Source organism: Carlito syrichta, unplaced genomic scaffold, assembly GCF_000164805.1.
Source record: "Carlito syrichta isolate Samal-C Ts95f unplaced genomic scaffold, Tarsius_syrichta-2.0.1 Scaffold92608, whole genome shotgun sequence".
NCBI classification, from domain to species: Eukaryota; Metazoa; Chordata; class Mammalia; order Primates; family Tarsiidae; genus Carlito; species Carlito syrichta.
Genome location: NW_007036704.1, coordinates 105,178 through 132,198, shown reverse-complemented (window position 1 = coordinate 132,198; position 27,021 = coordinate 105,178). Strand labels below are relative to the sequence as shown.

Genomic DNA, 27,021 nt, shown 5'->3' with positions numbered 1-27,021 from the left:
AACAGAGGTAACCGGAATTAGAGCTTGTGTATATTTTTAAGGAATAACTGATATGGTTTGCTGATGGAGTAGATGGAGGAGGTCTAAGAGAAACAGAGAAGGATGACTCCCAGATTTTTAGCTTAAACCATTGGAAGGATGGAATTGCCATTTACTGAGAGGGGAAGTCTTAGGGGTAAGGTGGGGTTCCTTTTGACGAAATGTTTGAGGTGCCTACCCAGGCATCCAAGTGCTGATATCTCTTAGTGCCCTCTGAGCTTTTATGAAGTCTTTTTTTTTAAACTGGACTCCATTCTAGTACCATAATTCAGTCTTGAATACAACTCAGGATTTCTCTTCCATCCTCTGATCACGTTCTTGCATAAATCCCTTCAGTAAATAACTTAGATTTATATATTTACTAAGCAACTTTCAGTTCCAGTAATAATTGACTGTCTCAATTGAGTTTCAGAAGGACCAAAAAGAAGTTATATGTCAGTATTAAAGTAGATTGAGATGTAAGTGGAGAACTGACTCTCTCTCTCTTTCTCTCTCTCTCTCTTTTAATAGTTGCTTTCACTTGTTAATTCCTGAGCTAACAGATTCAAAAAATGAGTGAACTGGAACAGTTGAGGCAGGAAGCAGAACAACTGCGGAATCAGATTCAGGTAAAAACTTTTTCTATTTGAACTTTTAGCACTTGTATTTTATATCAGCAATGTATAAAATTAGCTTATTAGTTTATCAGTTTATATATATTAAATAACGTATAAGGCTAGGAATGGTCTATTTGTTTTTTTTTTTCTTACATGTGAAGCAAGAACTAAGGCCTGTTTGTTTTCATCTTGCCTCTAAGGAACTCTCCAGAAGTCATTCTTAATGAGTACCTCATAGAAGAGTGACTTGCGTGTCTCTAAGAAGTAAATGGCATATCTGTAATTCCAGTTGAAAGACAAATATAATTTTTTTCTTATTCACACACCTGAAATAATAGATTTTTGATAGACTATGATGAGGTAGATATTATTACATTGTAATCCACTAGGAAAATATTAATCTTCTATAACATTGGATTGCAGAAAAACATTAAAAATTAGTAGCAGAATCAGAACATGTCTGACTTCTTTTGCTCTTGGAAATCAACTAAAACAGTAAAGAGGATAAGAAATAGAAAATGCAGCTTTCACAAAATTTTAAAAACACTTAAAACTTGAAACTGTAATGGATGGGGAAGAGTTGCTGAACTAGGCTGGGCTCGGTGGCTCAGCCTGTAATCCCAGCACTTTGGGAGGCTGAGGCGAGTGGATTGCCTGAGCCCATGGGTTCAAGACCACCCTGGGCAACTTGGCAAGACCTCGTCTCTACAATAAATAAAAATTAGCCAGGGGTGGTAGCGTGTGCCTGTAGTTCCAGCTACCTGGCAGGCTGAGGCAGAAGGACGCTGGAGCCTAGCAGGTCAATGCTGGAGTGGCCGTGAGCATGCCACTGCATTCCAGCCTGGGCGAAGGAGTGAGATTTAAAAAAAAAAAGAGTTGCCGAACTCAGCAAAGCAGCAGCTTGTGGGCAGGCTATGAGAGGAGACACCTGCAACTGTCAGTCTCACACCAAGTAGGGTGCTTTCTCCCAGGGACAGCACCCATAGTCCCTGCTGTGGAGCAATGGAAACAGATGCTTCCTTGGACCTTGTTAGCACTGGGAAATATCAAGGAAGTCAGCACTAAAAGTGAAAGGATACAGACATGCCACCAACAGTAGGAAGCCTATTGGTGAGCAGGGTGGAGGAAGGAGACTGAATTGTTAGTAGCCTGGCAGCTGCCTAACTTTTCCCAGGAAAAAGTAAAGGCTAAAGCAACTTACAACAAATACAAGCAGGGATGATTGCTGATAACTTGGAACACAGTTATGGCCAGTCCCAGAATGAAGCTTTTGCAATTGCTGTCTCTGAAGAAGTTGCCTAATTTAAGCATGAAGCATAGCTGGGTGTGGTGCGGTAGCATGCACCTGTTCCCACCTAATTGGGAGGCTGAGGCAGCTGATGATCGCCTGAGGCCAGGAGTTCAAGGCTACAGTATGCCATGATCCTGTCTGTGAATAGCCGCTGCTCTTCCAGCCTGGGCAACATAGCTAAACTTTGTCTCCAAAAAAGAAAAAACAAAAAATGAAGAGAAAAATCTATACAGAGATATTCCAAGAAAAAAGAAGAAAAGTTTAGGAAAAACTAGGGATAGAGGAGGAACGTTCACCAGAAAAGTGTTGGTTCGGAGTGGAGTGAAGTCGTAGCCAGACTTACTGCCGGGGATTCAAGGAAGTTAATGATTTAGATGTGAATAAGAACTCTGAGTTGCCACCTTTGGTCCCTGAACAAAACTTTCAAAACAAAGGAGAGATTTATTTTGGGCTGGGATGACCAGAGAAGGCTTCACAGGCTAATCTCTGAGTCAGATGTTACTGCCATCACCAGAACAAGTTCTCTGCCATCTTCACTTTATGTCACTTACTTGGGATACTGAGCAGGAGCAACTGATTGGCCAGGCCATGTGGTCACACGCCCATCTCATTTAATCTTCATAGCAACTCTGTGAAGTAGATGGTGTCATTTCATTTTTTAGTTGAGGAAATGGAGACTCGCTGAGAAAATGGAGTAAATAACCTGCCAAAGTAATGCATAAGTAGTAGATCCAGGATTCAGACCAGTTGGGTTTCAGTTTCCAAGCCCGTGCTGCAGCATTGCCTCCCAACCTTACATGGCAGCAAATAACCTTTCCTGCAGCCTATGCTGTAGCCATTCCCTGAAGACATGTTACTCCTTCCCACGTCGTTAGTTTTGTTGGTTTTTTTGAGTTAGAGTCTCACTCTGTTGCCTGGGCTGGAGTGCAGTGGCACGCTCATGGCTCCCGCAGCCTTGACCTGCTTGGCTCAGGTGATCCCTCCATCTCAGCCTTCCAAGTAGCTGGAACTACAGATGCACGCCACCACACCCGGCTAATTTTTTTTTATTTATTTATTGTAGAATCATGTTCTTGCCAAGTTGCCCATGCTGGTCTCCAACCCTGGGCTCTGGCAATCCTCTCGCTTCGGCCTCCCAAAGTGCTGGGATTACAGGCATGAGCCACCATGCCCAACTCCTCATTGGCTTTTATCAAGTTGTTTCCTTGGCCTGGTACTATGCTTCCTCTGGTCCAATTTTACTCTTTGGGAATCCTATCTATTGGGTCTAATCCTCCTCTAAAAAACCTTACAAGAGTCTTTTGCTTGGATTTGTTTTTTTATCAGAAGGCAGCATGACATGGCCTCAGCGTGTGTGGACACTGCCTTTTCATGACTTTGTGGCCATGGGCAAGATTTTTAATTTTTTTGATGATCAGTTTCTTTGCTGTGAAGCAAGAATACCATTGCTCACTTTACATGTTTGTGTAGAGGATTAAATGAACTAACAGTAAGGGCCTTAGTCTGATGCCAACGAGTGGCAGTTCCTTACCCACACAGCACATTAGATTTCTGTTTCAGGGCTGACCAAAGTACATGTGGCCTTACTACCTGTACTTGAATGGAAAATTTTGCATCTGCCTGTCTGACCTGCATCTCAAGCACAATGTCATGGGCACAGGTGCTCACTGAATCGTCTCCTCTTATGATTTCAAGTAACCACATGTATGTAAAATTCCCAGTACTTATTGTCCCAGTTTAATCACACTATATTTAAAATCCTCCCTTCCCTCTTTTCCTCACTCTGCCAGAAATATAATCTAACTATATTTTTACCTAATTTATGGTGTAAATATATGGTATAATAGAAATGTATGCTATTTGGTGCAATAGATGATTTAAATTAAATACAATTAGAGGAAACAGTTTATGCTTTTTCCATAATTGTTAGGGTTTTTTTAGTTGAAGCAAAAAATATGTACTCTTGAGTCAAGCATCTCATTCTGTTTCCAGGCTGGAGTGTGGTGGCACGACCACGGCTCACTGCAGCCTTGACCTCCTGGGCTCAGGTGATCCTCCCACCTCAGCCTCCTGCATATGAGACTACAGGTGCATGCCACCGTGCCCGGCACATTTTTAAATTTTTTTGTAGGGACGAGGTCTTGCTCTGCTGCCTAGGCTGGTCTCAAACTCCTGGTCCCAAGCAGCCCTCTTTCCTTTCTTTTGCACAAAAATGTTAATATTAGTTCTTGTGTTTTTTGTTATAGTAGATAGTATGGAATTCAACCTTCAATTTGGAATACTTCTTTCATATTCAGTTTTATAATGGATAATAGTATGTTCATAAGACTAAGATCTCAGTGTGAATCTAGTAACTGATGCTAAAGATATTTTTAGAATCCTTGTATTGCAAATATCTGCAATTTATCTTTAAATGGCTAAAAAATAATTACAAATGCATATTTCTATACACACATATATATGTATGTGGGGGTGGGAAAGGGACTGAGAATGTGAAAAAACAAAAATGGCAAGAAAAGAAAAGAAAAAACTAACAATTAGTAAATCTAAATTGGGTTAAGCAACTAGAAACCAGGAGCTGAATCTGGCTCGCCTCCTGTCTCTGGAATTAAAGTTATATTGGAACAACAGCAAAAAAGAATTTTTGTATTGCAACATCATGTTTTAATTTTTGGCATCAATTTTCACATTCGGTAATTTTCATTTGCAGTTTTTAAAATGTATTACTGGTGTTAATGTAAGTTCTGTCAAGGAAGAGATGTTTTTATTTGTCTGTTGAACAGAATAGTGCCTGACATATAGTGTTAAATGACTAAATCAAGAAATATGGCCTAAAGAATGATAGTTCATTTTCATAAGACTTGGAATCAGAGAGCCTTTTTTTAGAATTTAGTCTTAAACTCCACCATTTTTGGAACATCGCTCAGACCATCACTATCATTTCTGGAAGTTCATTTCATTGTAGCAAATTGGGCTAAATTTTTAATTCCTTGGTAAATGAGGTCTTTAAACCCACAATTTGGCTAAAAATGAGAGCATCAAGTCATATGTTTGTGCAACTACTTGTGAACACCCTTACGTAGAAGTATTCTAGGTATTTATAAATAGGTTGAAAGGGTAGCCTAAAAGATCATGTCTTCCACCCAGTGTTTGTTGCAAGCAGAGGCAGATATTTTTCACTTGGCTGGCTGGAACAATTTGTTTATTTGGGACATTTATTCAACAGATTTAGTGTGCCATCTTTTTGCTCAGGAGTCTGTGGTACGAGGCACCGTAGAGAAAAAGTGAAGTTAACAGGGATGCTTCCCTAACTTGTGAGGGAAAAAATTTAAGGCTAACAGGAAGGATTAATTGCATTTCTCTTTTTCTGTGTATATGTATCTTCTAAATTTGTTATGCACTGATAAATTGGACCTAAAATGTTTTGTTCCTTATTAAATATGTTCTTTGCTGCCTTATGTTAATTTCTGTTTCACTGCCTTCCTTTTGAGAATTCCTTTCAATTTGTATGAAAATGTGAGGTTACTTTGAAAGGCTGCTTTATAATTCTTAGGTATAAATACCTACGTACATGTAGGGAATTTAATATACAAATAGAGATGCTTAGTGTAAATTGTTGCCTGTTACATAATAAATTATTTTCCTTAGATATTATTTTTGCATATAGGACCTAAAATTTTGTTTAATATTAAGCATGTGTATGCAGTGCATTTGCAAAGCATTTTGAAGAAGTGTTTTTTTTTCCCCCATTTTTTTCTGCAATGATGTGACATATACTATAACCATCCTTCCTACCACTTCAACTTTTAGATACCAGAACAAATATAAGGGAACTCAAAGCGCTTGTCTTCTACTAAAGCTTAGTAGCAAATATAATTCTGAATACTAGGGACTTATTAAATCAACCTATATCATTTTTAATCAGGGGATACAATTTTTAAAAAAATCTTTTAATCATAAACCAAAAGTATATTTGTACAATGGAACAGAATTGAGAGGCTATAAACAAGTCCATATATCTATGATCCATTGACTTTCAACAGGGGTACAAGACCATTCAATAGGGTAAGAAAAGTCTTTTCTTTTTTGTTTGTTTGCTTTTATTTCATTATAGAAATATGGGATACCAATGAGGATTAACTACATAAGTAGGCTGCATGCAGGTGAAGTTTGGGCTTCTAACTGGCTCTCACTCCCCCTGGTAATGACCCAAGTATGCTCTGGGTTGTCATGTGCCCCCCACCCTCCTCTCTCCTATCTTCCCCTAGCAGTGCCCAGTGACTGCCTGTCCCTCCCTTGTGCTAATGTGACTAATTTTCAAGGCCCACTTATGAGTGAGAACATGTATTCAGTTCTTTGTTTCTGTGATAGTTCACTTAGTATGATGGTCTCCAACTCATCCGGTTTGCTGCAGAGTTCATGATTTTGTTCTTCTTTATGGTTGCATAATACTCCATCATGTATATGTACCACATTTTCTTTATCTAGTCCACTTTCAATGTGCAGGAGTGTTGGTTCCATGTTTTTGCTATTGTGACTAGCGTGGCAATGAATGTGTGTGCAGGTGTCTTTTTTTTTTTTTGCAGAACAATTTATGTTCCTATGGGTATATTCCCAGGAGAGGGATTGCTAGATTGCATGGAAGCTCAACTTTTAGTTCTTTTAGGAGCTGCCACATTGCTTTCTATAGAAGTTAAACTAGCTTGCACTCCCACCAGTAGTGTAGAAGCATTCCTTTTTTCTCCTCACCAGCACCAGCATCTGTTGTTTTTTGATTTTTTAATGACAGCCATCCTTACTGGAGTTAGGTGGTATCTCAGTGTGGTTTTGATTTGCATTTCTCTGATGATTAGTTAGTGAGGCTGAGCATTTTTTCATATGTCTGTTGGCTGCTTGTATGTCTTCTTTTGAGAAGCGTCTGTTCATGTCCTTTGCCCACGTTGTAATGAGGCTGTTTGCTTTTTTCCATTTAGTTCGTTTGAGTTCCTTGTAGATCCCAGATGTTAAACCTTTGTCAGATGCATAGTTTGCAAATATTTTTATCCATTCTGTGGGTTGTCTCTTTACTCTTCTAATGGTTTCTTTTGTTGTACAAAAGCTTTTCAGTCTGATGAGGTCCCATTTGTCTATCTTAGCTTCTGTGGCATTGCTTTTGGGGACTTGGTCAAGAATTCATTGTCTACTCCAATGGGCATAAGAGTGTTTCCTACATTTTCTTCTAGGGTTCTTATACTTTGAGGTTTTTACGTATAGGTCTTTGATCCATTTTGAGTTTATTTTATTATGTGGTGATAAGTGGGGGTCCAGTTTCATTCTTCTGATGTGGTCAGCCAGTTTTCCCAGCACCATTTGCTAAAGATGGTCTCCTTTCCCCAGTGATTGTTATTGGTGGCTTAGTCGAAGATGAGTTGGGTTTTGTTTTGTTTTTTTGAGACAGGGTCTTGTTGTGTTACCCAGGCTGGTCTCAAACTCCTGGGCTCAAATGATCCTTCTACCTTAACCTCCCAAAGTGCTGGGATTACAGGCATGAGCCACCACACCCAGCCCAGAATAATACTTTCAACAAGGGATACTGGGACAGCTGAATTTGCACTCCCTATCTCACACCATATGCAACAATGAACACAAACTGGAACCTTAGTGTAACATTTAAAAGTATAAAATTTTTATAAGTAAACATAATTATAAATCTTCATGACCTTGAATTAAGCACCAGTTAAATATGACATCAGAAGTACAAACATCAAAAGAAGAAACATAAATTGGACTTCATCATCAAAATTAAGAACATTTGTGTCAAAGGACACTCAAGAAAAATGAAAAGGCAGCCATAAAAAAGAATGAAATCATGTCCTTTGCAGCAATATGAATGGAGTTGGAGATCATCATCCTAAGTAAACTGACTCAGAAGAAGGAAACTAAGCACCACGTGTTCTCACTCATATGTGAGAAATAAAGAGTCACAAAGATGGAAATAACAGACACTGGAGACACCAATAAGGGGAGGAGGGTTAGGGTTCAGAAACTACCTCCAGGACTCAATGTTTACTCTCTGGGGAATGGGGCACCTGAGACCCAATCCCCACTGCTACACAATATGTCCATGTGATGATCATGCATGTGTAACTCCTGAGTCTGAAATTTAAAAATAATGATAATAAAGAAAATGAAAGGACAGCTGACAGGGAGAAAATATTTGTGAATCATATCTCTGATAAGGCTCTAGTATCTGAATAAATATGGAACTCCTACAACTGAACAATAAAAAGACAACCCAATTTCAATGATGGCAAAGGCTTTCAATAGACATTCCTTCAAAGACAGTGCATACATACAAACACACATGCGTGCGCGCGTTTGTGTGTGTGTGTGTGTGTGTGTGTGTGTGTAGCCAATAAGCTTATGAAAAGATGCTCAACATCATTAATCATTAGGGAGATACAAATCAAAACCACAATCAGATACTGCTTCACACCCACGAAAGTGGCTATAATTAAGAAAAAAAACAACAGACAATAGCAAGTGTGGGTGAAGATGCAAAGAAATTTAAATCATCAGACATTGTTGGTGGGAATGTAAAATGGTGCAGAGCTGCTGTGAAAGTCAGGTAGTTCCTCATAAAGTTAAATGTGGAGTTGCAATATCACCCCCTGTTTTTACTCCTAGGTATACACCGAAGAGAGTTTAAAATGGTCAGGCATGGTGGCCCATACCTGTGATCCCAGCACTTTAGGAGACCGAGGCAGGAGGATCACATGAGTCCAAGAGACCAGCCTGGGCAACATAGTGAGACCTTGTCTCTATTTTTAAAAAATAAATGAATAACTAAAATAAAACCAAAAACATAGATACACATAAAAACCTGTACATAGATGGTCATAGCATCATTATTCATTATAGCCAAAATATGAAAAAAAATGAGGTGTTCATCAGTTTTCATTAATAATAATAATAATTGGTAAACAAAATATCCACACAATAAAATATCATTCAACCATAAAAAGGAATGAAGTACTGATACGTGCTACAACACAGATGGATCTTGAAAAGTAAAGAAGCCAGACGCCAAAGGCTGCATGTTGTATGATTTCATCCAAAGTAGACAAAACCAAAGAGAAAGAAAGTAAATTAGTGACTGCTGAGCACTGGGGGAGAAGAAGGAATTAGGATATATGGCATTTTGTTTTTTGAGTGATGGAAATGTGCTGGAATTAGTTGTGATGGTTGTACAACATTGTGAATATACTAAAAACCACTGAATTATATACCTTAAAATGATTAAATTTATGTTATGTGAATTTTATCTCGATAAAAACATTTTTAAAAATAAAGATTATGTAGTACAGTAAAAAGCATATCTGTATTTTCAATAAAAATGTTACTTTAGTCCTATCTAGAGGTTTTCATATCTAAATGCATTATTGTCATCTTTCTTTACTTCAGGATGCCAGAAAAGCATGTAATGATGCAACACTTGTCCAGGTAAAGTTGTTCTCTCTCTCTCTCTTTTTTTTTTTTTTTTTACTATTTCTTTTTAGTAACTCACATGCAATAACTTGATACTGATGCAAATGACATTCAAAGTCTTCTATTAGTACTTAATTGCAAAAAAAAACTCATGAGCTCTCTATATGAAAACACTTTGTAATTTGTCAACTGCTGTATAGGTGCAAATTTTTTTTTTAAGTATACTGTTAAAATAGAAGTCTGTGCCTGGTGCAATGGTTCATGCCTATAATCCCAGCACTTGAGGCAAAGGTGAGAGGATTGCCTGAGCCCAGGGGTTCGAGACCAGGCTGGGCAACTTTGTGAAACCTCATTTCTGCAGTAAATTCAAAAAAAAGAAAATAGATGTCTGTGAAAAAATAAATGCTACAAAAATATTGTAGGTTCATATAGACTAAGCTTCTTTTTAAGTGGTTTCTTTTTGTCACATTCTGATTTTCTTAAAAAAAACTCTTAGGAAGATTTTGTTTTAATAGTGATCCTTTTATTAAGGAGAACTTTATGTGCTCTACAAATATAACACTGCTTTTCTTATAAACAATTAAAACTATACATGTTTGATTCTTTGATCATCTGCTACTGAATTTTTATTTGTGGATGGTGTTTTACTAAAGTTCAGAGATCTGTCTATTCTTTTTGATTGTTTGTAGAAGATATTCTTACCTATAATAGCACATAAGATTATTTTAAATGAATCATAATTTTTCATGAGCATTTTGAGCTCTGTGGAATTACATATATTAAATTACCTACAATTACTGTAAATTTACTTTTTGTCTGCTTTTTTACCTATTGACTTAGTGTTTCTAGTTTAATTTATCTCCTCAGCTTTGTCTAAGGTAAAGAATAACATTTCTGTTGCTTTCAAAAGATCACATCAAATGTGGACACTTTGGGTCGGATGCAATTGCGGACAAGGCGCACACTGAGGGGCCACCTGGCTAAAATCTATGCCATGCATTGGGGATGTGACTCAAGGTTTGTGCTTCCCATTTTCAAACTGTCAGCAGAATTATTTCCATTAAGAATCATCACTTAGGGATTGGCGGTAATAGGAAATGGCCAGAGGTGGGGGGCACATCTCATCAACAAGGGTACCTGTGTAATGAACATTTGTTTACCTAACCCTTAATCATACCCCACATCTTAAAAGTTAAAAAAAAGAATCATCACTTATATTTTCTTTGTTTAAAAGCACTATGAAGTGTTTGCAGAGAATGCATCTTATATGAACACTTTTGATTTCACTAAAAATACTTGTTGACACTTTAAAAGCTTAAAACCTTTAAGATGGAAAATAAATTTGCCTTTCAGAAATACCCTTTATCAAATGATTCAGGACCACTGTTTAGAAGTGGACTCATTTCCTTCGCTGTGGGTTATTAGACTTTGTTTTTTAATATATCAAAAGCATTTTTACTGTTATATTAACCTTGAAATTTCAGTTAATATGCAAATATTTATTATACTCCTTTTACTTGCAAGTTACTGGATATTGCTTGTAATTACTTATCACATAAATTCACAAACGATGGAGTTACCTGAAACAAGGTTACTTTCACTGAATGCATCTTTTACTTTCCTGGCCCCCACACAGAAATGCATGTGATCGAATGAGCTGGTCTGATGTTCTTGAGAGTATAGGCATATATCCGGTGGCCACCTGGCCCGCAGTGTCATGGTTTGGTCATCAAGATTCACCACTTGCAATAGGATTACACTGCAGCCTGTGCTTTTCTCCAGGGTATCTGGCATTAGCAGATCTGCCTGTTGCCACAGTGGTTGACTCGTTCGGTTAACCTTACTGGGAAATGTCCAAACCAAGAAATTATGTTTTAATAGAAATTTCACATGTCTTCTCTTCCAGGAAACAGTAAAATTGTTAAGCCAAGGAAGCCTCATTTGCTGCTCTAAGTGAGACACTTGAGTACAGTAATACAGAACATATGCCTCTTAGAGGGATATAGAAAATGATATAATTGACAATGGACATAAAGCCAGGCCAAATGTTTTGTTCTTTTTCTTAAAGAAGTTTAAGATAAAAATAATTTGCCTGTTAATATAGCAAACATTTAATCAAAATAGAGTAACTTAAAACAATGTTTGTGGTTTTTACCTTACTTAAAGATGTTCTCTAGCCAGGAGTGGTGGCCCACACCAGTAGTCCCAGCTACTCAGGAGGCTGGGGCAGGAAGACTGCTTGAGTCTAGGAGTTCAAGGTTGCAGTGAGCCATGATCATGCCATTGCACTCCAGCCTGGACAACAGAGTGAGACCTTGTCTCTAAAAAACAAAAACAAAAAAAAATAACCATCCCACATTGTTTTCCTATCCATTCTGATGGTCAGCTCATTACTGTACTTAATGTTCTTCTCAACTCATGCTGATGGTGCCAGTTGATTTTTAAAGAATTTTCTTGTGTTCTATTCCATCCCCCACTATCAGATCTTCCCTTGTGTAAAGTGATTATTATACAAGAACCTGACAATGCTATTTATCTATAGGAAAGGGAGCTGGGTGGCTGGGAGTAGGCCTAGGAAGGTGAGTTTTTTCACTGTATATTCTTTACTATCTTCTGAATGTGATACTGTGGTAAAAGATAAAAATTTCAAACAAAACAAGACATTCAGTGGCTAATAATTACTTAGGCAAAAGTTCATACTCATTAGCTTGGCAAAGCTTTCTGTAGTTGAGGCCCAGTCTGCTTTTCTTAATTTATTTTTCCTTTTTCTCACAAACTCTGTACACCTGGAAGATGAAAACTTCCAGAAACAGCCACTGTGTTTTTCTGCCTCTGGTCATTGGTTATACTTAGCCTTCTTCTAGAATACAGACTTTTTCCTATCATGAGCTCTTAAAATTTGATTCATACTTAGCCTTCTTCTAGAATACAGACTTTTTCCTATCATGAGCTCTTAAAATTTGATTTTTCGAGTTAAAATTTCTTTTTTAACTCAACTAGTCATTGTTTGTTTCTTCTGTGGCATTTATCATATGCCAGTCTTCTGACAGTTTCCACGTATTTGATTTATTATTGTAAGTATGGGTAAATGTCTTATCTCCACCAGGTGGCAGAAGCCTCACGATCATGAGAGATAGCCTACCTTGTACCTATAGTACTGCTACGTCGAGAGGCTCTCAATTGCTTCTTTTAGATTAAATGAAATAGAATTGTTGGCATATATGTACTTTATTGTCATTAAATTTAAGTGAGTTAGTAAATACTAAACCAGTCAGCTAATACCTACCAAAATCTTGAATAGTAACTAAAACGTTATCACTGTGAAAAAGTTGAATCATAGCTGGAAACATTTTTAGCCAGTTGCTACGTTTTGTTTTATGATTTATCGTCACAATTTTTGGCATGCAGCATACATTTTTTGAAAGTTGGAAGAACATTTTTCGGTACTGAGTTTTTAACTAGAAAAAGTGTATTTTTGTTTTCTGAGTTATTCTACATTAATGCAATGCATAATTAATTTAAACTATTTTTTTCCCTCTAAGGATCAAATTATTTTTGTGTTTGTTCCTCTAGGCTACTAGTCAGTGCTTCCCAAGATGGAAAATTAATTATTTGGGATAGCTATACAACAAATAAGGTAGAATTTCTTAATAACTCTTTTAAATAATCTTCTATTTGATGTGTTGTCCACCAGTTCTTTCCTTTATTCTATTTAAACTTTGAAACTGCCTTCTAAGATAAATTTGTTCTATTTATTGTAATCTAGATCTTCTCTTTTGTCTTTATGTTTACTTTTAATATTTGGTTCTTTTTTAAATTCCAAAGATGACTACAGGAGTACTGTTGAGTGTGTTTTACTTTAGTCTCATACTTTATATTTGAATATTAGAAAAGAGTACCATTTTCACATACAAGTGAATTTTTAAAAATTCTTATTCCCCAACATGACAGTAATCCTGAGATGTTTATTTCTAGTTGTGAGTGAGTTAGATGGCTAGTATGAAGCTTCCCTTTGACCCACTCCAGGTGTTGATTTGTGTTTTCTGGCATACTTACCAAGTACAGGCTGGGCGCTGTGGCTCATGCCTATAATTCCAGCACTTTGGGAGGCTGAGGTGAGAGGATTGACTCAGGCTGTGGTTTCAAGACCAGCCTGGGCAACTTGGCGAGACATCATCTCTACAATAAATTAAAAATTAGCCGGGCATGGTGGCACGTGCCTGTAGTTCCAGCTACTTGGAAGGCTGAAACTAAAGGATCACCTGAGCCCATCAGGTCGAGGTTGCCATGGCCAGAAGTGTGCCACTGCCCTCCAGTCTGGGTGACATAGTGAGACTCCAACTCAAAAAAAGAAAAGCAGATACAGTGGTTCAGAGGCAGATTACAACTTTAGTTCTCTTGGTGGTAAAAGATTGGATTCTCTTAATATATCCCTGATTTTTCAGCCGTTGCATGCTAGCGAAAAAGCTTCAGGGATACTTTCATAAGTCAAACACCATTATGATCTGTGTTGTATACATATCAGTATTTTTATTAGCATCTGAAAATAGTATTTTGTGAAATTAACAATAACTTCAGCCTGATTGAGATTTTAAAGCAAAAGCAGTTTTGTAATATAACAGGCTTTCTGTGTTAATCAGCATTAAGCCTACTGTCTTTCAGTTATATTTACCTAAAACAAAACTGTATTTTAAAAGTATTATTTGAGATTAAATGAAAGTGCAGTAGTAATCCTGCCATGTGCTAATTCCCTGCATGGGCTGTTAAGCCTTGGTATGCCCATATGCCTTAAATGTTCCCATCTGACCTTCAGATGATTGCTGTTGGGATAGATTAGGCATCGAACAGTGGTGTGACTAGATCAAGGCAAAACTCTCACCATCATTTGAATGAGATCCCACAATATGTGCCTGTTAGCAAGAAGGATGGCAATGCAATCTCTTCGTTGAAGAACCGTTTAATCGACTCTGATACTTGCTTAGTAGCTTCCTTTTTATTGCTCAGTGTTATGTTGGAGTAAATTTCTCTTTTGAGCACCATAATACATGAGTCTTTGACATTTTACACTTAATTTTTCAAATGTCTATATTAATATTGAAACGTGTTCTATTAAAAGAAATGTTGCTAAAAAGAACGCTTCTTTAATGATAATATTTTAAAAAGAGGCATTTCTATATGCATTCTGTCTTATTTTTCATTGTTTGCTTTCTCAAGCCATTACATTCTTTACTTTCTTTGATTAATGTTTCTTAAATACATTTAATTTTTAATAATATTTACTTAATTGTAAATAGAGGTACAACATAAATGACTGTTTTTATAGTAGTAGTAATAGTGTTCTGTGTCGTCTGTGTTCTGCAGATGCATGCTATTCCTTTGAGGTCCTCCTGGGTGATGACCTGTGCTTATGCTCCCTCCGGTAATTACGTTGCCTGTGGAGGCTTGGACAACATCTGCTCTATATATAACTTAAAAACCAGAGAGGGTAATGTGAGAGTGAGCCGAGAATTACCAGGTCACACAGGTAAGCTTCACTACATAGTATTCTTTCCCACCAAACCAGACTCCTTTCATAGAATGAGCTGATCAAGGACACATTGTGAGTGAGTGACACATTGTGCTCAGCTAGCTAAAGGTTGAGGACTAATTGGATAAGAATAGAAGTTACTGTGAATCATGGAAACATTACCTTTTTAAGAGTCAGAGTCTTGCTGTGTTGCCAAGGCTTGTCCTGATCTCCTGGACTCAAGCAATCCTCCCACCTCCCAAAGTGCTGGGATTACAGAGTCAGTTACCACGCCTGGCAGTCACTTTTATGATCATACATGCAATGGCTATAATTTTATCTTTCTTTCAAAAATAGCTGTCTTGATTTTGTAAAAGTGATACATGTCCTGCAAAAAAGTTCAAGTAAATGAAAAACATACCAAAAAAAAAAAACTCCAAAGTATAGTTTTCTTTATTTTCTGTTACCTGATAACAGTTATGGGATCATCTGTACTCAGTTCTATAATTGACAGTAATTCAAGTACATTGATGAGATGTTTTTCACTAGGGTAGTAGATTGTTTTATTTGCCAGTGTGTATACCCGTAGTCCTGTAGTGTAGTATTTGGTTAACAGTGTTAATTAGGCATTTATTGCCACTCACCTGATTTCTGTTCATCTGGTTTTTTTACCTTGCTGTCCAAACGTGCTTTTATAAAATCTCTAGAATGATGTGTTTTACTGCCATTTTCATATTTTGAAACACTGATGAATGCTAAATCCAGATGCCACATCTTTCATAGTGTTCACTGATGTTTTCTCATTTCTCACAATAGTTTTAAAGTATCTCTTCAAGGTGCATAACACAGTTAAAGGAGTATCTCCCTTCCTTGGGTAATTGTACTGGGTGACAGGGTCTGCATCTTATTCAACTTTGTAACTTTCAGAGTGTTGAGCACCATGTCATTAACAGTTAAATGCCTAGGCAGTGTGTGTTGATACAATGTAGTTGTAGACAGCATAGAGTTTAAAGGAACTAAAAGCAGAACTGTAGATTACACTAACAGGTGGGAAGGTGGGAGAAGAAAAAATAAAAATAAACTTTGACAAAGATTATTCTGACACACACTTGTTACCTATTATGTTTTTAAAATACACATCACCATTTCTTATGGTAACTGAATTATCGACCAATGATAACCTAAAGTTTGCTACTCTCTTTGCTGTAGGCTATCTGTCCTGCTGTCGTTTTTTAGATGACATTCAAATTGTTACAAGTTCAGGAGACACAACTTGGTAAGTCTATTCCAGAAGAACAGTGATTTGGGGCTTCAGGGTGGTAATAAGAACTGATGTAAGAGGGGATAATAATCCTACATATTTTTATTTATTTCTAATGATAGTGCTTTATGGGACATTGAAACTGCCCAGCAGACCACCACGTTCACTGGACATTCTGGAGATGTGATGAGTATTTCTCTGAGTCCTGACAAGAAGACTTTTGTCTCTGGTGCTTGTGATGCCTCTTCCAAATTATGGGATATTCGAGATGGAATGTGTAGACAGTCTTTTACGGGACATGTTTCAGATATTAATGCCGTCAGTGTAAGTGAATAACATTTCCAGAGAAAGATTATTACGCATTGAAAGTGTTGAACTCTGTGGCATGATTTTAACAACAGATTGCCTTCAATGGGTCTTATATATAATGTTCTCTTATAACTTTGAATCTCCAATAAAAGAGTTGACTTTTTTTTTAATAAGAAAGCTTCCATTTATAAGCCAAAGTCTTTATTTGCTGGCGAACAGTAACTTTTTTTTGAGTTGGCGTCTCAGAGGGATAGATCACCTTGAGGAAACAGGATGTCATGAATGTCTACAATTGTAAGTGTAGAAGAGAAAAAAGTCTCGTATCTTTGAGAACAAAAGGAATAACCCAAGGAGAGAACAATAACGTCAAAAAAGGCAACTGTTTAGTGTGAAGAATATAGCTTTTGAAGTCAGCCAGATCTGGGATCTGATCTTAGTTCTACCATTAACTAGCTGTGTGAGACTAATCAAGCTACTTAATCTTTGTGAAGCACAGATTCTTCAGTTTTTAAAGTAGAGATTAATAATACCACAAATAACAGAGTGGTGTGGAAACTAAATGAAATTATGTATTAGATAGTAAATGGTATAAATTATAAGTGACTTCATAGTTTAAAAAATTTAAAAAAAACTAGGCTGGGTGTGGTGGCTCATACCTGTTAATTCCAGCACTTCGGGAGGCTGAGGAAGGCGAATTGCTTGAGCCCAGGAGTTCAAGAACAGTCTAGGCAACATAGTAAAACCTCATCTCTACAAAAAATTTAAAAATTAGTTGAGAGTGGTGACATGGCTATAGTCTCAGCTACTCTGGATGCTGAGGTGGAAGGATTGCATGAGCCCAGGAAGTCAAGGCTGCTGTGAGCCATGATGGTCATGATTGTGCCACTGTGCTCCAGCCTGGGTGACAGAATGAGACACCAAAAAAACAAAAACAAAACCAAAAAAAATGAGACAGATAGTCACAAGTAGATTAAGCCAGATAAAAAATACTCAGTGCATATGAGGATTAACTAGTCATATGTGTTTATAAGTTAAGGCAAAGTGAAAGTAACATTTAGAATGACAATTAGCCGGGTGTGGTGGTTCACACTCAGCACTTTGAGAGACTGAAGCAAGAGCATCAGTTGAACCCAGGAAGTGGAGACCAGCCTATGCAACACTGTAAGGCTTAATATCTACAAAAAAATCAAAATTAGCCAGGGATGGTGACACACCAGTTACCTGTGGTTCCAGTTACTTGGGAGCCTACGACAGAAAGATCGCCTGAGCCCAGTTGGTCAAAGCTGCAGTGAGCCATGAGTGACAAGTGAATGACAAAGTGACTGAGTGACAAAGTGAGACAAAGTGAGAGACAAAGTGAGACCCAAACTGGAAAAAAAAAAAAATGAAATGACAAAATGATTTTCAAATGGTCAGAATTGAGGAGAGGGGTGTAAAAAGAAGACGGAATACTGCTTGAGTTAGGTAAATGGCTCTAAGTAGATCAGATGCCAAAGTGTACACATATGATACAAATTTCAAAAGTATCATAGTTGTCACGGAGTAGATGTGTAAGAAACATTCTTATTTTACAAGAAGATATTTTGTGGGAAAAGATTGGCAGTCTTTATCATGCATACACTGGAAGTAATTTTTTGCCTTGATTATGTAGAGATCATCAGAGAGATCGTCAGAGAAAGTCAATGCTTTAGCCAGGCTCGGTGGCTCAGCCTGTAATCCCACGTTTTGGGAGGCTGAGGTGACTGGATTGCCTGAGCCCACAGGTTCGAGACCCGCCTGGGCAACTTGGCGAGACCTCATCTCTACAATAAATCAAAACTTAGCCGGGCCTGGTAGCGCGCGCCTGTAGTTCCAGCTACTCGGAAGGCCGAGGCGGAAGGATCGCCAGAGCCCAGCAGGTCGAGGCTGTGGTGGCCGGGAGCGGCCACTGCACTCCAGTCTGGGCGACAGAGTGAGACTCCGACTCAAAAAAAAAAAAGAAAGTAAATGCTTTGGTCGCCCGCCCCCTGCCCTTCCCTCAGGACAACCCGGTTGGAATAACAGAGTCTTAGAGGAGGCGGACCTGACCCTCTCCATTTCTCGTCCCATTACTTTTGTCAGGTTGAGGATGTTCTCTCAATTCCTAATTTGCTAAACTTTTATCAGGAACAGGTGTTGAATTATATTAGATGCTTTTTCTCCATCTTTTGAGATGATCATGTGGCTTTTCTTTTTTCAGGCTTTTAAAATTGTGAATTCACATTGATAGATTCTTTCTTCTTCTTCTTCTTCTTCTTCTTTTTGGCCAAGACATTAGTACCATCTTTATTAAAATATAAGTAAACATAGAGGCTTCCTTTTGGAATCAAATGGTTCAAACAAAGATACTATATAATGGTTTTTTTTTCATTTTCACAGATGAAATTATCAATATCATCTACATTGCCATACTTATTGGTTTAAAGTTGTTTGTAATATTCCCTTATTAGTATTTTGATATCTAGAATTTCTAGGATCTCCTCCTTCTCATTCAGGATGTTGGTAACTTGTGTTTTACTTTTGTCCAGAATAGTCTGGTGCTGGGGGCTGAACTGTGCTCATCTAAAACTTATATGTTGAAGTACTAAGCCCCAGTTCCTCGGAATGTGACCTTACTTAAAAATAAAGGTTTCTGCAGATGTAACTAGTTGAAATGAGGTCACACTGGACTGGGTAGCGCTCATCCAGTGCGACTGGTGTCCCTATGAAAGGAAGAAATTTGGAGACAGTCAAGCATCCAGGGAAGATGATGTGAAGAGACACAGGGAAAAGATAGCTGTCTATAAGCCAAGGAGGGAGTCTGGCTGGTCCTTCTCTCAGAGCCCTTGGTAGCTCAGTTTTAAGCTTCTAAGCCTCCAGCACTGGGAGGCAATGGATTTCTTTTGTTTAAGCCACCTAGCTTGTGGTGCTTTGTTACAACCATCCTAGAAAATTGATATATCTGGCTAGAGGTTTGTCAGTTTCACTTATCTTCTCAAAGAACGAGCTTTTGTCTGAATTATTTTCTCTGTCGTTTTCTGTTTCATCGATTTTTTTTCCACTTTGATCTCAATTACTTCTTTTCCACTGTTTACTTGGGTTTTATTTACTTTTCTTTTATAGTTTCTTAAAATATGCCAGCTGATGTCATTGGTCCAAAACTTGTTTTTTCTGATATTGGAGTTTAAAGCCATAAATTTTTTTCTAAGCATTGCTTTAAGCTGCATTCTGCATATTTTGATGTGTTATAGTTTTATTTTTTCATTAAGCTCAAAAGTATTTCCAATTTTCCTTTTGATTTCTTCTTTGACCCATAAATGATTTACATGTGTCTTATTTAGTTTTCAAATATTATGATTCACTAGATAGCTTTATTTTTGTTAATTTTTCATTTAGTTCCATTGTGGTCAGAGAATATGCTTTGCTTGATTTAAACTCTTTAATTTTATGAAACTTGTCTTATGGCCCAGAATATGGTCTGTCTTAGTCTGTTACATATGTACTTGAAAGGAATCTGTATTCTCCAGTTATTATGTGAAATGTTCTATAAATATCAGGTCAAATTGGTTGATAGTATTACTCAAGTCTTCTGTATCCTTAACTGATTTTTGTCTGTTCTGTTAATTACTGAGAGAGAGGTGTTGAAATCTCTGACAATACTTGTGCATTGTCTCTTTCTTCTTGAAATCTATTAGTTTTCACTTCATATATGTATATTTCAAAACATGAATCTTTAGGATTGTTATATCCTCTTGATGAATTCTTTTCGCATTATGAAATGACCCTCTTTACCCCTGAAGATATTTGCCATGAAAATTTTGTCTGATATTAGTAAAGCTACTCCAGCTTTCTTTTGATTAGTATTAGTGTAGGTATGTCATTTTTCCTTCCTTTTAACCTATTTGTGTCTTTATATTTAAAGTGAGTTTTTTGTAGGCAGCAATTGATTCTGCTTTTTTATAGTCTGATGATTTCTGCTTTTTACTGGTTAGACCATTTGCATTTTATGTGATTATTGCCATGGTTGGGCTTAAATTCACCATCTTGCTCTTTATTTGTCCTATCTAGTCTTTGCTTCCTTATCATTTTTCTCTACCTTCTTTTAAGTTAATATTCTTACAAGTCCATTTCTTTTCCTTTTTTGGCATATTAGTAATCTCTTCTTTTAGTGGTTGTTGTAGGGTCTGTGGTATACACCTATAGCTGATGGCATCTATTTTCTGGTGACTCACCACTTTATAGATAGATAAGAACCTCACAACAGACCCCCTTTTCTTCCCTCCCACCTTTTATGCTGTTGTTATCATACATTATAGTTCTATGTGTGTGATAAACATCACAACTCAACAGCTGATTATTTTTAGAGAGGGTTTTGTTTTTGTTTTTGTTTTGTTTTGAGTCAGGTTCTCACTTGGTCTTGCAGGCTGAAGTGCAGTGGCATGATCACAGCTCATAGTAGCCTTGACCTTTTGGGCTCAGGTCATCCTTCTCAGCATCCTAGAGGTGTGCACCACCACATCTAGCTAGTATTTTTATTTTTCGTAGAGACAAGGTTTTGCTATGTTGCCCAGGCTGATCTCAAACTCTTGGACTCAAGCAATCCACCCGCCTCGGCCTCCCAAAGTGCTGGGGTTACAGACAGGCATGAGCCACCGCTCCCGGCCTATTTTTAGAAAGATTTAAATAAGAAAAAAAATTTTTTAAATTTACTTATATAGTTGCCATTTTCTGTTCTCATTCTTTTGTGTATAGATCCAGATTTCCATCTGTATTTTCCTTCTACTTGAAGGTCTTCCTTTATACTTCTTGTAGTGCAGGTCTGCAAAAGTCTTTTAGTTTTTATATGTCTAAAGAAGTCTTTATTTTGCTTTTGTTTTTAAAAGATATTTTCTTCCTTTTTTTTTTTTTTTTGTGAGTTGGAGTTTCACTTCATCACCCAGGCTGGGGTGCAGTGGCACACTCATGACTAACCCATTGTCGACCTGCTGGGTTCCGGTGATCCTTCCACCTCAACCTTCTAAGTAGCTGGAACTACAGGTGCATGCTACCACGCCCAGCTAATTTTTTTTTTCTTTTCTTTTTTTTATTGTAGAGATGAGGTCTTGCCAAGTTGCCCAGGCTGGCCTCAAACCCGTGGTTTTAGGCAATCCACTCACTTCGGCCTCCCAAAGTGCTGGGATTACAGGCTGAACCATGGAGCCCGGCCTTAAAAGATATTTTCACTGGTTGACAGTTGTTTTCTTTTGGCATTGTGAAGCTATTATTTCATTGTCTTCTGGTTTATGTTGGTATAGATGTGAAATGTACTGTCATCCTTATCTTTGTCACATTTGTACATAATGTATTCTTTGTTCTCCTTCAGCTGCTTTCATATTTTCTCTTTATCATTGTTTCTATGCAGTTTGATTATCATGTATCTTTGTCTACTTTTCTGCATGTTTCTTGTGCTTGGATCTGTGGATTTACAGTTTTCATCAAGTTTAGAAATTTTTCAGCCATTATTAGTCAAATGTTTTTTTTCTGCCTGCTCTCTTCTTCCCTTCTTTGAGACTTCAGTTACGTAGGTAGTAAGCCACTTGAAGTTTTCCCATAGTTCACTGATGTTTATTTTGTTTTTCAGGGTTTTTTCCTCTCTGTATTTTGTTTTGGATGGGTCCTACTGTTTGTCTTCAAGCTCATCACTTTTGTCTTCTGCAGTGTCTAATCTGCTATTAAGCCTATCCAGTGAACTTTCCATCCCAGCCCTTGTACTTAACTTTGTTAATTCTATCTTCTGTGACATCTTCTGGGCTCTATTTTTTTTTTTTTGGTATGTCTGGCAACTGTTTATTAGATACCAGACATTGTGAATTTCACCTTGTTGTATGCTAAATAATGATGTATTCATATAAATATTATTTAGGTTTTTTCTGGGACATACGCTGGCCTAGTTATTTGGAAATAATTTGGTCATTCCAGGTTTTGCATTTACATCTTGTTAGATGGGACCCGAGCTGCATTTAGTGTATGCTTAATTTTGCCCCATGAGTGAGGCAAAATGCCCTTATGATCATTCTTTTCTAGAAATGATGAGTTTTTTTCCATGTATTTTTAGGTGTCTCCCTGGCTGGTGGGAATAGGCATTATTCTTGGTCCTGTGTAAACACCAGGACACCAGGGTTTGCCTCCTGAAATTTTTTTGGGTGTTTGTTTCTCTGCTTGAGCAGCTTTCTCTCACACCTCTGAATACCTGGAGGTGCTCCTCATGCCTCCTGAAGGTTCTCTTTGTTAGGCTCTGTCCTCTCCGGCACACTCTTCTGTGACCTCTGGCTGCTGTGGGTTTCCTGTGCTGTCTCCTCACCTGTGGGAGGGCTAGTCTCCACCTGCGTTCCCTTGCCCGGTGCCATGCCCTGTTGACCTTCTCCAGGAGTCAAGATGGAGCAGTTACAACTGCTTATTTACTTCTTACCTCTCAGAGGCTACTCTTGCTATGGCCTTACCAGCCTGCACACGCCAGATCTCATCTCAGAGGCCACTCTTCTTTGTTGACTGATATCCAGTGCCTTTAAACATGTTTCATTTATTTGTATGTGTTTTTTTTAGCATGGAGTAAACCCAATCACAGTTACTCCATTTTGGCGGAAAACAGTGAAGCCAAGAAACAATTTTTAAAAAAATTATCTTAGTTGAAGAAGGAAATTGATTCAAGGTCTGAAGAGTCTTTAAAGTACTTTTTTAAAAAGTAATTAAAAGAAACCAACACAGATGTATCCTGTTGAATTTAGAATATCAAAAGATGAGGGAGCTTTGGCCCCCTCTCCTACCTTGGGGAGGTGAATCTTCTCTCTCTCTCTCTCTCTCTCTCTCTCTCTCTCTCTCTCTCTCTTTTACTTTCTAAATAAACTATATTTTCTGATCTAAAAAATAAAAAGATCAGGGGAAAAAAAAGCAAATTGCTTGGGTATAAAAGATTAAAAAATCAGGCTAGTCTTCACATTTTTTCTCAACAGACATTGCTAAAAGGCTCCTGAATAATATTTGCTGTGTGTTAAGGGAGGCACATTATGATCCAAGACCTGCTGGACATACAGAGCCAGATCCTGTCCCCCCAAAAAAGATTAAATTAGCTGGGCGTGGTAGCATGTGCCTATAGTTCTGGTTACTTGAAAGGATGAGGCGAAAGGATCACTGGAACTTAGCAGGTCGATGCTGGGGTAGCCGTGAGCGTGTCACTGCACTCCAGCCTGGGCGATGGAGTGAGACACACTCCAACAACAACAACAACAACAAAAGATTAAAAAAAAGAATAAATTGAACTGCCAATGTTTAAAAGAAACACATCTAAAATAAAATGGCCCAAGAAAGCTAAAAGTCAAAATAAAAGAGTGGGCAAGCCATAAACTGGAAAGAAATCTTTAATAATAATAAAAAATAATAATAATAGTTATTATTATTATTTTGAATTGGGATCTCACTCTGTCACCTAGGCTGGAGTGTAGGGACTCGATCAGAGCTCACTGCAGCCTTAACCTCCTGGACCCAGGTGATCCTTCTGCCTCATTATCTGGAATAGCTGAGACTACAGGCACATGCCAACACGTCCAACTGTTTTTTGGTTTTTGTGGAGACGAAGATTCTCAATGTTTCCCTAGGCTCAAATTCCTGTGCTCAGGCAATCCTCCTGCCTCAACCTCTCAAAGTGCTGGGATTACAAGTGTGAGCCACTGCACCCAGCTAGTATTTTTATATTACTATTTGACAAAGTAGAATTGAAGCAAAAACTATAAATGAGAAGTTTTATGTTAATAAAAAGGACATAGTGAAGCTCTATCTTCAAAATGCATAAAGCAAAAAAAAAAAAAAATGCAAGGAGAAATCGACCCAAAATGTGATTGTGTAGGGGACTTTAATATACAACTTGGAAATACTGATATCCTAAGAAGGCAAAAAGTAAGACATTGAGGGTTTCAATAATGTAGTTCAATAATATTGATTTAATAGACATATTGCATTCAGTGCCATATTTTAGGTTTTGCTGAATATGCAGTATATTGCCTTGCTGAAATCTGAAAAACAACTGTCCCAAGGGGTCCACATTAGCCCATAAGGGTTATAAACCTGTAATCTCCATCACTCATTCTGCCATAGCCATGCACATATACTCACGTGCCCTTTCTAGAGATGGTAAAACTTGGCTGTGTGGAGAACCAGAGCCAGCGTCTGTTTTCGCTGTGTGCTGAAAAGTGGGCTGTGCACTTTGTATGTGTGATTCTGTTCAATCCTAACCAATACTCTACTATGGAAGCAGGCCCAAAATGCCAAGACTCTTTTGTGCCAACATCACTCGCCTAGCAAGTAGCAAAGTTGGAATTTGAGTCTGGGTCTGTCTTACCGCAAAGTCTGCTATTACACTGTCTCCCAGGGTTTTTGTGTACATCCATGGAATAAATAGATCTGCTTTTCTTTCTAGTTTTTCCCGAATGGTTATGCATTTGCCACTGGCTCTGATGATGCCACTTGCCGGCTCTTTGACCTTCGTGCAGACCAAGAGTTGTTACTGTATTCCCATGACAATATCATCTGTGGAATCACTTCCGTGGCCTTCTCAAAAAGTGGGCGTCTCCTGTTAGCTGGTTATGACGACTTCAATTGCAACGTGTGGGACACGCTGAAAGGAGATCGTGCAGGTGAGTGAGAAGCCCACAGTAGGTCCTCATCTCAGGAAGCATAGAGGCTCCCTGCAGGAGTTTCCTGGGCCTCCATGGTCGTTCCAGAGCTGTGGAAAGTGGCGACCCAGTGGTTCTCATTCATGTTCCTAGTCATTCCCCTCTGGGTGCATTATAGTCCATAAACCATATTTATATTTTTGTCTTCTGAAGAGTTTTATGTATTTTCGTGTTTGGTAAGTTGCAGTATTAAAGGTCAGTGTGAATATGATTCATTGTGGTTTGTTACAAATTACAGTTTTCTCATAAGTGGATAGGAAACATCATACCTGCAGTGTTTGTCTTCCTTCGGAACAGATAGTGGTGGGACAGAACAGAGACCTGTTTTCTCCCCTTAGTTCCATACTCTGAGTCCTCTCCTGTAAGTTCCACAGCATTCGACTATACATTAAGCCATTCTGGGGGCTGTCGTGAATCACAAATTCTACAGAGTAATTATTTAAAAAATTTTGAATCAAAATTATACTTAAAAAATGGGCTGGGCACAGTGGCTCGCACTTGTAATCCCAGCAATTTGAGAGGCTGAGGCAGGCAGATCCCTTGAACCCAAGAGTTCAAGACCAGCTGAACAACGTAGTGAGACCCTGTCTCTACGAAAAAATTTTTAAAATTAGCCCAAGCATGGTGGTGTGTGCCTACAGTCCCAGCTACTCAAGAGGCTGAGGTAGGAGGTTCACTTGAGCCCAGGAGTTTGAGGCTACAGTGAACTATGATCATGCCACTGCACTCTAGCCTGGGCAACAGAGCAAGACCCTGTCTCAAAAATAATTTTAATTATATTTGAAGAAATCAATATTCTTGTAAGGCTTGTTACCAAAATACACAAGTCTTTTTACCCCAATTTATATTTTCTGTTCTGAATGTAGCTACTTTTAGGTATTTACTTATGTCTTGCTCTTTTTCTCTTTTGTGGAGACAGGGTCTCACTGTGTTGCTCAGGCTGGTCTCAAAAAACTCCTGGTCTCAAGCAGTTCTCCCACCTCAGCCTCCAGAGTAGCTGGAATTATCACAGGTGTGAGGCGCCAGCTTGCTTACATGTCTTTATTTTATTTTATTTTATTTTATTTTATTTTATTTTATTTTTTTGAGTTGGAGTCTCACTCTGTCACCCAGACTGGAGTGCAGAGGCCGCTCCCGGCCACCACAGCCTCGACCTGCTGGGCTCCGGCGATCCTTCCGCCTCAGCCTTCCGAGTAGCCAGAATTACAGGCGCGTGCTACCATGTCCCGCTGATTTTTTAAATTTATTGTAGAGACGAGGTCTCATCAAGTTGCCCAGGTGGGTCTCGAACCCATGAGCTCAGGTTATCCACTCACTTCAGCCTCCCAAAGTGCGGGATTATAGGCTGAGCCACCGAGCCCGGCTTGGTGTCTGATTTTTTTATTTTTTATTTTATTTTTTGCTTTTGTTTTATTTTTGAGTTAGAATTTCACTCTGTCGCCCAGGCTAAGGGGCAGTGGCACGATCCCGGTCACCGCAGCCTCGACCTGCTGGGCTCTGGCGATCCTTTTGCCTCAGCCTTCCAAAGAGCTGGAACTACAGGTGTGCGTTACCACGCCCAGCTAATTTTTTGATTTATTGTCGAGATGAGGTCTCGCCAAGTTGCCCAGGCAGGTCTCGAACCCGCGGACTCAGGCAATCCACTCGCCTCGGCCTCCCAAAGTGCTGGGATTATAGGCCGAGCCACTGAACCCGGCTGCTTACATGTCTTTAAATAAAAAAAAATCCTGTATTGCTGTCACTTTTTTTTTCTTTTTAAACATTCAGGCTCTATCATGGTTGGATTGTTATTATGGATGTTAATGAGGGCTTGGCTTTAACATCCCTGCTACTGCCAGGTACATCCTTCC

At 38.3% G+C, this 27,021-nt stretch overlaps 1 protein-coding gene across 1 annotated transcript in view; it reads left to right on the top strand.

Annotated features, from left to right (window-relative positions):
- Positions 1–547: 547 nt before the first annotated feature.
- Positions 548–27,021, top strand: part of GNB4 (G protein subunit beta 4) — a 34,545-nt gene continuing 8,071 nt past the window's right edge. The window contains exons 1-8 of the mRNA XM_008060465.1: positions 548–647; positions 9,370–9,408; positions 10,304–10,410; positions 12,967–13,030; positions 14,755–14,917; positions 16,109–16,175; positions 16,283–16,484; positions 24,916–25,132. Coding sequence (XP_008058656.1) covers positions 591–647; positions 9,370–9,408; positions 10,304–10,410; positions 12,967–13,030; positions 14,755–14,917; positions 16,109–16,175; positions 16,283–16,484; positions 24,916–25,132 — 916 coding nt within the window. The 5' untranslated portion in view covers positions 548–590. The remainder of the gene's footprint in view (positions 648–9,369; positions 9,409–10,303; positions 10,411–12,966; positions 13,031–14,754; positions 14,918–16,108; positions 16,176–16,282; positions 16,485–24,915; positions 25,133–27,021) is intronic.